Source organism: Desmodus rotundus, chromosome 1, assembly GCF_022682495.2.
Source record: "Desmodus rotundus isolate HL8 chromosome 1, HLdesRot8A.1, whole genome shotgun sequence".
Lineage (NCBI taxonomy): Eukaryota > Metazoa > Chordata > Mammalia > Chiroptera > Phyllostomidae > Desmodus > Desmodus rotundus.
This window is the reverse complement of record NC_071387.1, coordinates 47,389,125-47,402,382: the sequence shown is the minus strand read 5'-3', so window position 1 is coordinate 47,402,382 and position 13,258 is coordinate 47,389,125. Positions and strand designations below refer to the sequence as shown.

The window sequence follows — 13,258 nt, the reverse complement described above, 5'->3', positions numbered from 1 at the left end:
GAAAAGATGCTACATTTTGTCAAATACTTTTTCTGAATCTATTGATATGATCATGTGATTTTTATCTTTCATTCTGTTAATGCGATATAACACTTACTGATTTGCATATGTTGAACCATCCTTGTATCTAGGAAGAATCTTATTTGATCATGGTGTTATTATCTTCTTAATGTGCTGTTGAATTTGGTTTGCTAGTACCATGTCAAGTATTTTTATATTGGTATCTATCAGAGATCTTGGAGTATACTTTGCTTTCCTTGTAGTGTCCTTATCTAGCTTTGATATCAGGGTAATGCTGGCCTCATAAAATAATTTTGGGAGTGTTCCCTACTCTTCAATTTTTTTTAAGAGTTGGAAAAATTTCACAAATTTTTTTGAAGAGTTGGAAAAAATGGGATTAATCCTTTAAATGTTTTGTAAAATTTACCTGGTTTTGGGTTTTTCTTTGTTGGAAGGCTTTTGATTTACTAATTCAATCTCCCTTACTTGTTATTAATCTATTCAAATTATTTATTTCTTTATGATTCAGACTTGGTAGATTGTACATTTCTAGGAATGTATCTATTTCTTCTATGGCTAATTAATCTTTTTTTAGGGATAGAAGGTTGAACCTCCTATTCCACAATTTTGGTCTATTATTCTTACCAAAAGTCTCAGTATACTGAACCCCCCTCCCCCCCGAACAAAAAAAATCTGCAGAGAAAACAGAAACCTAGAACCACTCTGATAAACTATTTTCGATTTCCATCAGTGGGAATAAGATAAAGCCAGGGTGGCACCATCTAACACCTAAAACTGTCGTGGAATAGGTTAATGAACTTCGTCTCATTAGTACCGTGTGTGGTGGGATAGAGAAGCATTCTGACGAGTGAAGGCAACAATAATCTCTAAGACAGAAGCTTTGGTTCAGTAGTAGCTTATTTCTTTACTTAGGAGATTTGTGACCATGAATAAAGCAATTCACCCTTTGGCCTTAGTTTTCTCATCTGTAAAATAGGGGAATACAATATCTACATTTTAAATTTTTCTGGATTTTAGTGAGTATCAGCTCAGAGCAAATGTACTGAATTCATTGAATACTCGCCAAAACTTCATAAATACTTTTTCTTATGATTACTCCTTGGTATCTCTAGTGAATGAATTAAAAAATCATTACAAAACAACAAAAAGTACTTTTGGGTAACCCAAAACAAGAGGTTTTTGTATTTTATTCCATTGTAATGGGAAAGGAATAAACTTCATAGTTCTGAGGATAACAAGATTTGCCTCCTTTGATGCTTGGCGTTAAATCAATCCTCCTCTGCCGATTGCCTCAGACACCCTCTGGGCTTACAAATAAATTGTGTTCTAATTTCTATATACCGGTGGTTTGGTATAAGAATCTGCGAATGTTACCTTTTGGTGATCACATAACTTTCTGCCTTAGACACCGACAACTGAGCAGTTAAAACAAGTGGAACTTGGTGACTTACTCTTTCTTGTCTACACAGGTGTAAGGGAACGTTTGTGAACAATGAGCCATGCATTTGGAGCGCAGGGAGGAGATTCACAGGCATGTAGGGGAACAGGAGAAGATAAAACAAAAAACGTAGAGGAAATAAAAAGTGCCTTAGCTTGGTCCTACCGTATTGTACAACTCCTCTAGTCTGGAGATGGTGAGAAAACGGTGCATGCTTACTCCATTCTCTATGAGTAATTTCACAAAATCCACTCTGTCCAGAACTAGGGCATCCAACATGGCTTGCTCCAGAGACCCCACCTGCAAACCAAGTCATTGAGTTAGTCTGCCCCGGGCTCTGGCGATGCAGCAGTTTGGCGTTCATCTGAACGGTTTAACAATGGATGCCTCTGACATCTGATAAACCTTCAGCACATCCAGGAACATGCTAGCAAGACTGTTCTAACTCTACTTTTGGGGCAGCTACAATCTCTCCTGTGTTTTGGGGCCTGTCTTTGGAGATAGAATTCAAGGATTCCTATTTGCTAAAGTTGTTTCCTCCTTGAATCTCATTCTCTCTCTCTCCCTGCCCCCGCCCCACCTCTGATCCTGAGAAGGTATAAAGATTCACAAGGCTTCTTCTCTCCCAACGCAGTGGCCAAACTTCTGCAACACCAGGGAAGCGCTACAGTGGGTACTTTGCAGTCTTTGTTTTCATCTTCCTTAGGCTCCGAATTAGACCCTGGCTGGCTTGAGAAGAGGGACCCTACTAAACAACAAAAAGGAGGCTGTTCTATTTTTCTTTTAGTTAAGTGACACCACCATGCCTTTGTCTCACCCATTTGCACCTTGAGACACAGCAACTATTTAGGTCCTTTGGCCTGTTTACTAGGGCTTTATTTAATTCCTTTTACAAAAATTTCCCAGGGCCCAGACTCCTTGAAAAATCTTTCCACACTAGCAAGGAACTAGTGACACTAAATGAGCAGAAGCTCTCTGGGGAAAGGAAGGGACGAACACGACCTGGACTGTGATTCCAGGCACAGAAATCCAATTTCAGGCTGCGGGTTACCTCCTGGAGATATCTGCCTACATCACCCAATGGCCAATTTTCCATTTTTATTTTTGGTAGTTAATTGAGGGAAACAAACCAAGAACAGTTATATAAAGCTTTGGTTCCCTCTGTGCTGTTGTTGGGGATAGGGAAGACCTGTGCTCCGCACCGGGGCCAGATGGCACCCGCGCGGGAAGCCTGCTAGTTCTGCATCTGACGTGTGACCCAGCTGCATCCCAGCACCGGCACCGCCGCTTGGGAGCAGCAACCTCAAAGACCACCAGAAACAAATTGCTAATTTCAATCCTTCCTTCATTTTAATTAATACAACTTTATACTACACATATTTTTAGAAGACATTTAAAAGAAATGGCATCATTTGCTGCTGAAATTGCTATCAAAGGCCACTCAGAGAGGGAAACGTTTGGAACGTTTCAAGTTGTGCTTAGTCATGTGTTCCACCAGGTGGCAGTGATTTCCTAAACCATTTCCATCCCGAAGCAATGGCAGCATTTCCGACCTGCTCTCAGAGGCTGCTGCATTTTTTTAAATGCTTTTTAAAAATTATATTTTATTGTTTATGCTCTTACAGTTGTCTCAATTTTCCCCCTTTGCCCCCCTTTACCCAGCTGCCCCCCTCCACTCCCTCCAGCAATCCCCACACCGTTGTCCATGCCCATTGGCCATGCATATAAATTCTTTGGCTACTCCATGTCCTATACTGTACTTTACATCCCCGTGGCTGTTCTGTACCTACTTATTTGTACTTCTTAATTCCTTCACCTTTTTCACCCATTGCCCTGACCCACCTCCCATCTGGCCACCATCAAAATGTTTTCTGTGTCTATGATTCTGTTTCTGTTCTACTTGTTTATTTTGTTTATTAGATTCAATCATAGATAGATATGTATTTACTGAGATTTTACTGCTCTTCTTCTTATTAAAGAAAACCCTGTAACATTTCATATAATCACCCTTGCCCAAGCAGGTGGGCTTTTCAGGGGGGACAACATATACTCTACCGGCCACTGTTGCCCGTAAATAAAGATCTGGCTGCGAGCGATGTCCACTCTGTTCCATGCTAAGGCCAAGCTAAGCTGGTCTGGGGCAGAGGCATTGGCTCCTGTAGACAAGAAGAGGGAAAGCGCAGGATAGAAAAAACAACGAGGAGTTATTATACCAAGAAGACCCGCCCCATCCCCCTGGCATCAATACCCGCCTCTTCTTGCAAAGCAGACTCAGTTATATAGTAGCATTGTATAGTGGAGCATCTCAGACTCAGCACTATGGGCACGTTAGGCAGGGTGACCCTTCATCATGGGGCTGCCCTGTAGCTGGGGAACATGTAACCGCATCTCTGGACTGGACCCAATGGCACTGACAATAGCACCTCCTTCCAAAGTCATGGCGATTAAAAATGTCTACAGACATTGCTAAGTTCCCCCAGAGGTGAAGGGACACAAAGTCAGCCATTGAAAACCAGTGCTTGACAGTCTTTTAAAAAAATTAATATATCGCTATACAATTTTATGTTAGTTTCAGGTGTACAATATAGTGATTTGATGTTTTTATACCTCATAATGTGATCACCCCACCAATTCCAGCAATCATCTGTCACCGTGCAAGCTTATCACAATATTATTGACTGTGTTACCCTTTATCTTTTCCGCCCCTCCCCCCACTCTCACCCCTGGTAATCATCACTTTGGTTTCTGTTTCTATGAGTCTGTTTTTGTTTTGTTTTGTTTTGTTGATTCCACATATAAGTGAAACCATTTCGTATTTGTTTGTCTCTGACTGACTTATTTCACGGAGCATAAGACCCTCTAGGTCCATCCATGGTGTCACAAATGGCAAAATTTCATTCTTTTTATATTGCTGCACGATATTGCATTGTATACATGTACCACATCTTCTTTCTCCATTCACCTATCGGTGAACACCTAGGTTGCATGCGAGTCTTGGCTATTGTAAGTAATGCTGCAACGAGCATAGGGGTGCATATATCTTGTTGAATTAGTGGGGTTTTTTTTTTGTGATAAATACCCAGAAGTGGAATTGCTGGGATGTATGGTAGATCTCTTCTTGGTTTTTTGAGGAATCTTCATACTGCTCCCCATAATGGCTGCACCAATTTACGTTCCCACCCACATTCCCAATGGCACTGACAATAGCACCTCCTTCCAAAGTCATGACGAGTAAAAATGGTTCCCTTTATTCCGCACCCTCACCCACACGTGGCTACTTGTTGACTTTTTGATTAAAGCCATTCTCCAGTGGCATCTCTGATTCTCGTGTACATGTATGTTGGGTCAGTATAAAGCACATACTTGTCAGTTAATTGGTGTTTGGAATGATGAAGATTAATTCAATTTACACAGGGATTTTTCCATAAAAATATATTTCTTATCTCTTCAGATAACAACAGGACTGCACACTTACACTAGGGTTACTGGTATAAGTAAGTGTTAATGTATTAACTTCTTAGAACAAATGAACCAGCTACGAAGTGCCATTATCACCATCTTACAGATGAGAAAACTGGGCACAAAAACTTGTCCAAGGGGAAGTAGCTGGGAAGTGCCAGAGATGAGATTCAAACCCAGGCAGTCTGGTTTCAGAACACATCTTTTTTTTTTGATTCATAGAAACACAGAAAACTTTATTGAACTCATGATCTCCCCTACACAAAGTGAAGTAGGCAAACAGGCTTTTCTATCCTCTATCACAAAACATCCCACAGCTGCATTAATGAAAAAAAGCTAGAATATTCTCTAATGCTGTATGATTAGGGCCAAATTGGTAAAATGTTACCTAAAATTCACATATGAGCTCCTCTGATTCTTTTTATTTTTCATCAGTCAAGCCATTTGGGCTTGGAGATATACTTATTTATCCAGTTTTATTAAGATATAATTGACATATAACATTGTGTGAGTTTTATACAATAATGTATAAATTGTTGTATGCTTATACATTATTGTAAACTATACACATATTATAAACTATTTACAGTAATGTATAGTTTTATACAACATGTAACATAATGATTTCATATATGTGTGTATTGTGAAATTACTACCACAATAAGTTCAATCACTCAGAGTTACAACTTTTTTCATGTGATGAGAACTTTTAAGATCTACTGTCTTAGCCACCTTCAGATATACGATACAAATTATTTACATCTTCAGATTACATCTTCGGGGCTTGCTTATCTTATAGCTGGAAGTTTGTGTCTTCTGGTCGCCTTTCCCCATTTTGCCCCCTCCCAACCCCCACTGCCTTGCTGAAATCTTGATGTCTTCACCACATTGCCCCTGGTGGTGAGAGAGGGCGCTAGCAGAAGCCTTACAGGGAGAGCTGGATCCCCAGATGGTTGCATTTGCTCGCCAGAGTTTTACTAAACTCCAGTTCTCTGCTAGCCTTTCTTGCAGGCAATGGGAAGACAAGGTTGGACCAAAGTTTCTACTCTCAAAGAGGAGAAAAATAATCATGCCTTCTCATATATGTACACACACACACACAAATATATATTTGTTGTTGTTACTGTTTTCTTCTGCTGAGTCCTCCTTTAGGTTCTGTTACTGAATCTCTGCTTGGATGAGGTCCTTCAAAGGCTGTCTAATAGTCTATGTCAGGTTTGAAGTGGCTACAGTTATTTCCTTTGGAAAAGCGAAGATTGGTTCTCAGCTGGGCTCCATCCGCTCCACCCTGCCAGCCTCGTCCACCCCAATCAGTCCATATCTATTGCCACCTCTCTTGTAGTCATAAATAGGAAGTCTCCACTTTAAAGTCATGCTGTAAAAATGAATACTGACAAAACAGTGACTTAGGGATAGAAGAATTTCTTCCACAAAAGTATTTCTCACTTTTTAAAAAATTTTATAATCCTCACCTGATGATATGTTCACTGATTTTAGAGAGAGAGGAAAGGAGGGAGGGAGGAAGACAGAGAGAGAGAGAGAGAGAGAGAGAGAGAGAGACATGGATCGGTTACCTCCCATGCATGCCCTGACCGGGGATGAACCTGCAACTTGGCTATTTGCCCTGCCGGGAATGAACCCATGACCGTCTGGTGTATGCATGGGAGATGTGCCAACCAACAGCCACCCAGCTAGGGCAGTATTTCTTATTCTTAATTAGGAATTTACAAATACATTTAAACTATAATGCAATGCAAAAGGTAAAGTTTATAAATAAGCTTTAAGGAAGTTATTGATCGGATAAAATGTTGGGCACTTGTGTTGACAGAATAAACCCCGTTTGGACATTCTTTAGATCCTGTTTATTTGCAAACCCTGTTTTCCAGCATCAGTAAGATTTTTAAAAGGTATCTTCTTAAGTTTAAATCCCTCTGGAAAAATAATTGGCATATTGCTTATTTTGTATCTTTGTGGGCTGTTTGTGTGACAGAACAGGCTTTGGCACTCTGAAATGCAGAGGTGCATTAACATTTCCCCTGAACACAGGAGTCTCTTTCATTGGTGTCTTTTTTGCATTTTGTTACATATTTTATGTTATGGTATACTAGGTGTACTATGGTATATGCTTCTACCATATACAGGTCTCTGAAGACTTTGTGGCACTGAAGAGGTCATTTATCCCTGATATTAAGAATGATACATGCTGGTCTCCTGGGGAACCGAATGAGATACCAGCCGGATGGCCGCTGCCTGGCTCAGTGCTGGTCCATGTCGGGCTGCCCTTTCCTGGAGGGCAGATGTGTGGTGAGTGTGAAGAGGGACTGTAACAACTTCTTTGGGTAGCAGGGAAGGGCACTGAGCTCACTTATTACCTGTGGGGCTTGGGAGATTTACTTACTCTCTTCAAGATTTAGTTTCTTCATGTATAAAACAAGATCAATAATACCACTCTTAAGGGGTTGCTTTGGAGGTTAAATAGAATAATAGATAGAAAAATTGCTTTGTTAAATTGAAGTACTGTGCAAGTATTTTTAGTGTTTTACATATTTATGACCATAAATTTACCAGATTAATAGTACTCATTTAATACATTTATCAGGTTAATAATGCCACCGCCATGCAAACATTCTGAAGGTGAACAATGACCAGCCAGACTATTATTACAGTTTCTGCTGTGGTCGATGTGAATGATCAGTTGTCATTGAATGTTCATGAAAGGAATACTTCCCGTACAGTGAAACAGTAATTCTCAGAATCAAGGACTGACAGTCCCTAAATCACTCAGGGCTTATACACATGTCAGAACTGCCAAAGGGCATTAGAAGTAGTTTTCTGACGGAGCTTGGGGAGTGGTTCAAATGCTACCTTCTACTGAAGTTTTCTTTTAATTAAAATTTTTAAAAAAGATTTTATTTATTTATTTTTTAGAGAGAGGGGAAAGGAAGGAGAAAGAGAGGAACAGAAACATCAAGGTGTGGTTCTCCCTCACATGCCCCCAACTGGGCACCTGGCCTGCAAACCCAGGCATGTGCTCTGACTGGGAATCGAACCAGCAACCCTTTGGTTCGCAGGCCAGCCCAGCACTCAATCCACTGAGCTATGCCAGCCAAGGCTTTAAAAAAAATTTCTTTAGACACTCCCCTAGGTGAGCTGAAGCTTGTAGGTACTAAGATATAAACAAGAAGAGGTAAATTTGTTGTGATGAAAGCATCTCAATTTGGATATAAATGCTCTGTTTGGATTATAAGTGATTGTTTCCTTGAAACATAAATTGAGAAGATTGATTAAGTGTTTATGCCTGGGCAGCCCGGCGAGGGGCACTGGGTGCTTTCTTAGGAGCCATAACCACACTCGGTTAGGACAGTGCATCAGGCACCTCCTCAGTGGAGTAACAGGACAGCGCTCCTGGGCATGGCACCTGCTGCCCTCTGCTCGGAGAATTGCTGCACCTTCCCTGGCCCGTCAGAGGCGACCGGGGGCAGGAGGTGGGGACTAAGCTTTGTTTTGCTCTTCTCTTATTTATTGGGTCTGAGTGTTCTGTGTAGGGTCTCGCTCACTTTAAAAAACTGTTCTTAGTTTCATTTTCAGAGCTAGGATACTAGAGTATCATGGACTAAAACAATACAAAAACCTTGCAAAGTTAGGTTGTCTATGTAATGATATTTGCCAAGGGTTTCTGTGGTAAATATTACCACTATTTCCTCATGCCCTAATGATATATGCAAGATGAAAGGACAAATAAAATGATTTTGTATATGATTTATGATTAATAACATTGTAAAGCACCATGCTATTTCCTTGTGTTTGCCAACCTACCTAAATGGAAGGGTCCTTTTTATTGTTCCTTTTTTGCAATAAAAAAGCCAACACTTCACAAAAGTTTCCCAGACATGTTCGAAAAACTTTGTCAGAGTGACTCTGTGGTAGGCACAATATGCAAAACTAAGAAACATTATCAGTGTGGGACAGAGGGAATAAAAGAAAAACCTGTTCCATTGGGTTATTCTGCTTGCTTGTGACATGACAAATATGAGTCCCTTTATGTAGCTGGGAAATTAAAGTAATTGCCTTCTCCATATTGTGATTTTTAGCCAGATTCTATAGAAAAAAATAACTGGGAGTTCTGGGACATTTCCTGAAACCACTGCATTGATGATTTCCTAACTTCTGCTCTCTCTTTCTTTTACTCATTGTCTCTTCCTTTGAGAACTTGATAATCCAGGGACCATTTTGTACTTTATTTTTACTAAAGTTGTGTGTGCACAGAGATTTGTTACAAAAATCACAAGTCCCACCATCCCAGTCCTCTTCCCCATAGGCAGCTATGCATCTCCAGTAGCTGGTTATTTTGATTCTCCGTGGTAGCAGGTCTCCAAACAGAGCTTCCAAGGGAGATGCTCCCCATATTCACACTCTTGCGATAGTCCCTCCCACACTAAATCTGGGCTGGTCTTGTGACTCGCTTTACAACAGAAGTGACACTGTGCCAATTACAGACTTAAGCCTTAGGGAGGTCCTGCTTTTGCCTCCACACCTGGTGCAGAACTGTCACCTAGAGCCTCTTCCTCGTCATCCAGGGATTTCCAACACTTCTCTCCGCCTGTGTGGGAACTCCTGTTTCCTATCTCCCGAGTTTCATTGTGTTTCTGGTTTCATTTTGGTGGAGTACATGCTCCAGTAATTTCCAAACAAGTGGTTCATGGGAATTGACAACTGATGTCTGACAATGTCTTTATTTTACCTTCACAGGTGACTGGTAGATTAGATGTAGAACTAGATTGCAAATACATGTTCTTCAAAATTTTAGGGCATTGCATAATAGCTTTCTGCATTGTTGGTTAGAAGTTTAAAACATTTGGGCTCCTCGTCCAGCAAAGCATATGATCTGGTTTTTTTTCATTGGAAGCAATTATAATATATATATATTTTGGACTCACATGTTCTGCAATATCATGATAACATGACTTAATATGGGTTTATTTTCACCTATTGTGCTGGATCTTCTGTGGATCCTTATAATCTGGTAACATGTATTCTGGAGTTTCTGGGATTGTTGCATTGACAATTTCCTACTCTCTTTTGTTTTTAAATTGATTTTTAAGGAGAGGGGAAGGGGGTAGAGCAGTGGGAGGGAGAGATGAGAGAGAGAGAGAGAGAGAGAGAGAGAGAGAGAGAGAAACATCAACGTGAGAAAGAAACATCAACTGGTTGCCTCTTGTACACATCCTTACTAGAGATCGAACTCACAACCTAGGCACATGCCCTGACCAGAAATAGAACCTGTGCCCTTTCGGTTTATGGGGTGATGCTCCAACCAACTGAGCCACACCAGCCAAGGTGTTTGTTATCTTTTGTTCACTCTTTTATTCTTTCTCTTTCTGTACTTTCTGGGAAGTTCTTCAACTTAATTTTGAAATTCTTCCATTTATTTTTTATTTGACACTTTTATTTTTAATTTCTAAGAGCTCTGTTTAGTTTTTTAAGTATATTTTATTGATTATGCTATTACAGTTGTCCCATTTTTTCTCCCCTTTATTCCCCTCTGCCTTGCAGCCCCTTCCCTCCAGCATTGCTCCCCTCCCCCCCTGCAGTTCATGTCCATGGGTCATGCATGTAAGTTGTTTGGCTTCTCCATTTCCTATACTATGCTTAACTTCCCCATGTCTACTTTGAACCTACCATTTATGCTTCTTATTCCCTGTAACTTTTTCCTCATCCCCCCTCTGGCCCCCTACTGATAACTCTTTGGGTGATCTCCATTTCTGTGATTCTGTTCTTGTTCTAGTTGTTTGCTTAGTTTTTGTTTTTGTTTTTTAGATTCAGTTGTTGATAGTTGTAAGTTTGTTGTCATTTTACTCTTCATAGTTTTGATCTTATTTTTCTAAGATAAGTCCCTTTAACATTTCATATAATAAGGGCTTGGTGATGATGAACTCCTTTAACTTTACCTTATCTGGGAAGCACTTTATCTGCCCTTCCATTCTAAATGATAGCTTTGCTGGGTATAGTAATCTTGGATGTAGGTACTTGCCTTTCATGAGTTCGAATACTTCTTTCCAGCCCATTCTTGCCTGCAAGGTGTCTTTTGAGAAATCAGCTGACAGTCTTATGGAAACTCTGTGGTAAGTAACTGTCTCCTTTCCTCTTGCTGCTTTTAAGATTCTCTCCTTATCTTGGGTAATGTAATTATGATGTGTCTCGGTGTGTTCCTCCTTGGGTCCAATTTCTTTGGGACTCTGAGCTTCATGGACTTACTAGAGGTCTATTTCCTTTGCCAGATTGGGGAAGTTTTCCTTCATTATTTTTTCAAATAAGTTTTCAATTTCTTGCTCTTCCTCTTCTCCTTCTGGCCCCTTATGATTCAGATGTTGGAATGTTTAAAGTTGTCCCAGAGGTTCCTGATGCTCTCCTCATTTTTTTGAATTCTTGTTTCTTCATTCTGTTCCCATTGAATATTTATTTCTTCCTTCTGTTTCAAATCATTGATTTGCATGCTGGTTTCCTTCCCTCCACTGTTGGTTCACTGTATATCTTCCTTGATTTCACTTTGCATAGCCTTCACTTCTTCCTTCATTTGCATCCATATTCAACCATTTCTGTGAGCATCCTGTTTACCAGTGTTTTGAACTCTGCATCGGATAGGTTGGCTATCTCCTTGTTGCTTAATTCTCTTTTATTTAAAAAAGAATTTATTTATTTAATTTTAGAGAGAGGGGAATGGAGGGAGAAAGGGAGGGAGAGAAACATCAATGTGTGGTTGCCTCTTGTGCGCCCCCTGCTGGGACCTTGCCTGCACCCCAGGCATGTGCCCTGACTGGGAATCGAACCAGCAACACTTTGGTTAGCAGGCTGGTGCTCAATCCACTGAGTCACACTAGTCAGGGCTGCTTAGTTCTTTTTCTGGAGTTTTGATCTCTTCTTTCATTTTGGTCATATTTCTTTGTCTTGGTGTACCTGTTATGTTGTAAGGAGTGGAGCCTTAGGTATTTGCCAGGACAGAGTAACCCACTTTGTTGCATTGTGATGCTACATGTGGGGGAGGGGTCAGAGAAGGAACAGTGCCACTTGCTTGGCTCTCACCCTGTTTTCAGTCAATTCCCCTGCTGCCCATGAGCATACTGGGCCCTTCTGGTGCTGATTCCTGTGTGGGTAGGTTTGTGTGTTCTAGGATCCTGTGGGTCCCTCCAATGGATTCTCCTGTGAGACTGGGTATTTCTTCCACTGCCACAACCACCACTGCATTTTACAGCCAGAGGTTTTGAGGCTTTACTTCCCTGCACTGGAACCTTGGGTTATGTGGTCTGGCTCACTCCCCAGTTGTTCCTCCTAGTTCATCCACAAATGTGGGACTGTCAGCAGCTGCTTTGCTGTGCATCCTCTCCACCAAGCTGCCTGTCTCTGCCTGTCCTACCAGTCTCGATGAGTGTTTCTTCTTTAACTCTTTGGTTGTCAGACAGGCTTCCATACAATTCAATTTTCTGGCTGTTCTGGTTGTCTCTTTTTTGTTTTTAAATTGGTTGTTATCCTTCTTTTGGTTGTGTGAGGAAGCAAAGCATATCTACCTATACCTCTGTCTTGGTCAGAAGTCTCTGTAGTTTTTGAACTAAATATACAGTGCTGTTATTTTTTAATGATACAAATATTTAAAAAGGTTACTCTAAGGATATTAATGATGATCTTGGTAAATTTCCTTCTTCTTCCAAAGGTTCTGTTTATCTATCTTCTATGTTAGAGAGCTTTCTGAAATGTCTGGTTGCCCTTGGTCATCTGCTCATATTTAAGAGTGGGGAACTATAGTGCTGATTGAAAGCGCTCAGTGCACGAGTAGAGATTTTCAACTGTAAACTTCACTGTAAGATAAACTGGTTGGGATTCTTAGATGTGGAATCTATCATGGTAGTATCTTTAGGTCTTTTCTCACAGAAATGTCACATTTTACAGAAAAGTATCTTCCAGTCTCCTGCCTGGAGGAAAAAGACTCCAGCCACCAGCGTGCTAGAAACCAAGTAGGAGAAAAGGGCTAGAGTCTCAGCATCCCATATGTATTAATTCACGAGGCACCCCCCCCATCATTTTCAATACTATATCCCAGCCCTCAAATCTTTACTTTTTGGTTGGAGAGGGCTTTGGGGATTTGGGGTAAAGATATGACATTCTTGCTACTTAAAAAAGACTCACTAAATTGTTTTATGTTTTCTTCCCTTCGCTCCTTTTTATGAGGTCCTGGGTACCCAAATTTCAGTGTATTTTGAGCATTTTAAAGTGTAAGTCAGCTTGATACCAGGTTAGTGCTCAGTTTTTTTTCTCTCCTAGCCATATGGTTCTAACCTCTCTGTGAGG

At 40.6% G+C, this 13,258-nt stretch overlaps 1 protein-coding gene across 15 annotated transcripts in view; it reads right to left on the bottom strand.

Annotated features, from left to right (window-relative positions):
- Window positions 1-13,258, bottom strand: part of TRPM3 (transient receptor potential cation channel subfamily M member 3) — a 495,102-nt gene that overhangs the window by 109,478 nt on the left and 372,366 nt on the right. For 10 of the 15 annotated variants that reach the window (XM_053923808.2, XM_053923757.2, XM_053923761.2 and 7 more), the window contains 2 exons: window positions 3,515-3,615; window positions 1,625-1,759 (listed from right to left, as the gene is read on the bottom strand). In XM_053923808.2, the coding sequence (XP_053779783.1) occupies window positions 1,625-1,759; window positions 3,515-3,615 (236 nt within the window). The remainder of the gene's footprint in view (window positions 1-1,624; window positions 1,760-3,514; window positions 3,616-13,258) is intronic. The other 5 variants (XM_053923764.2, XM_053923768.2, XM_053923788.2 and 2 more) reach the window with 1 other exon arrangement.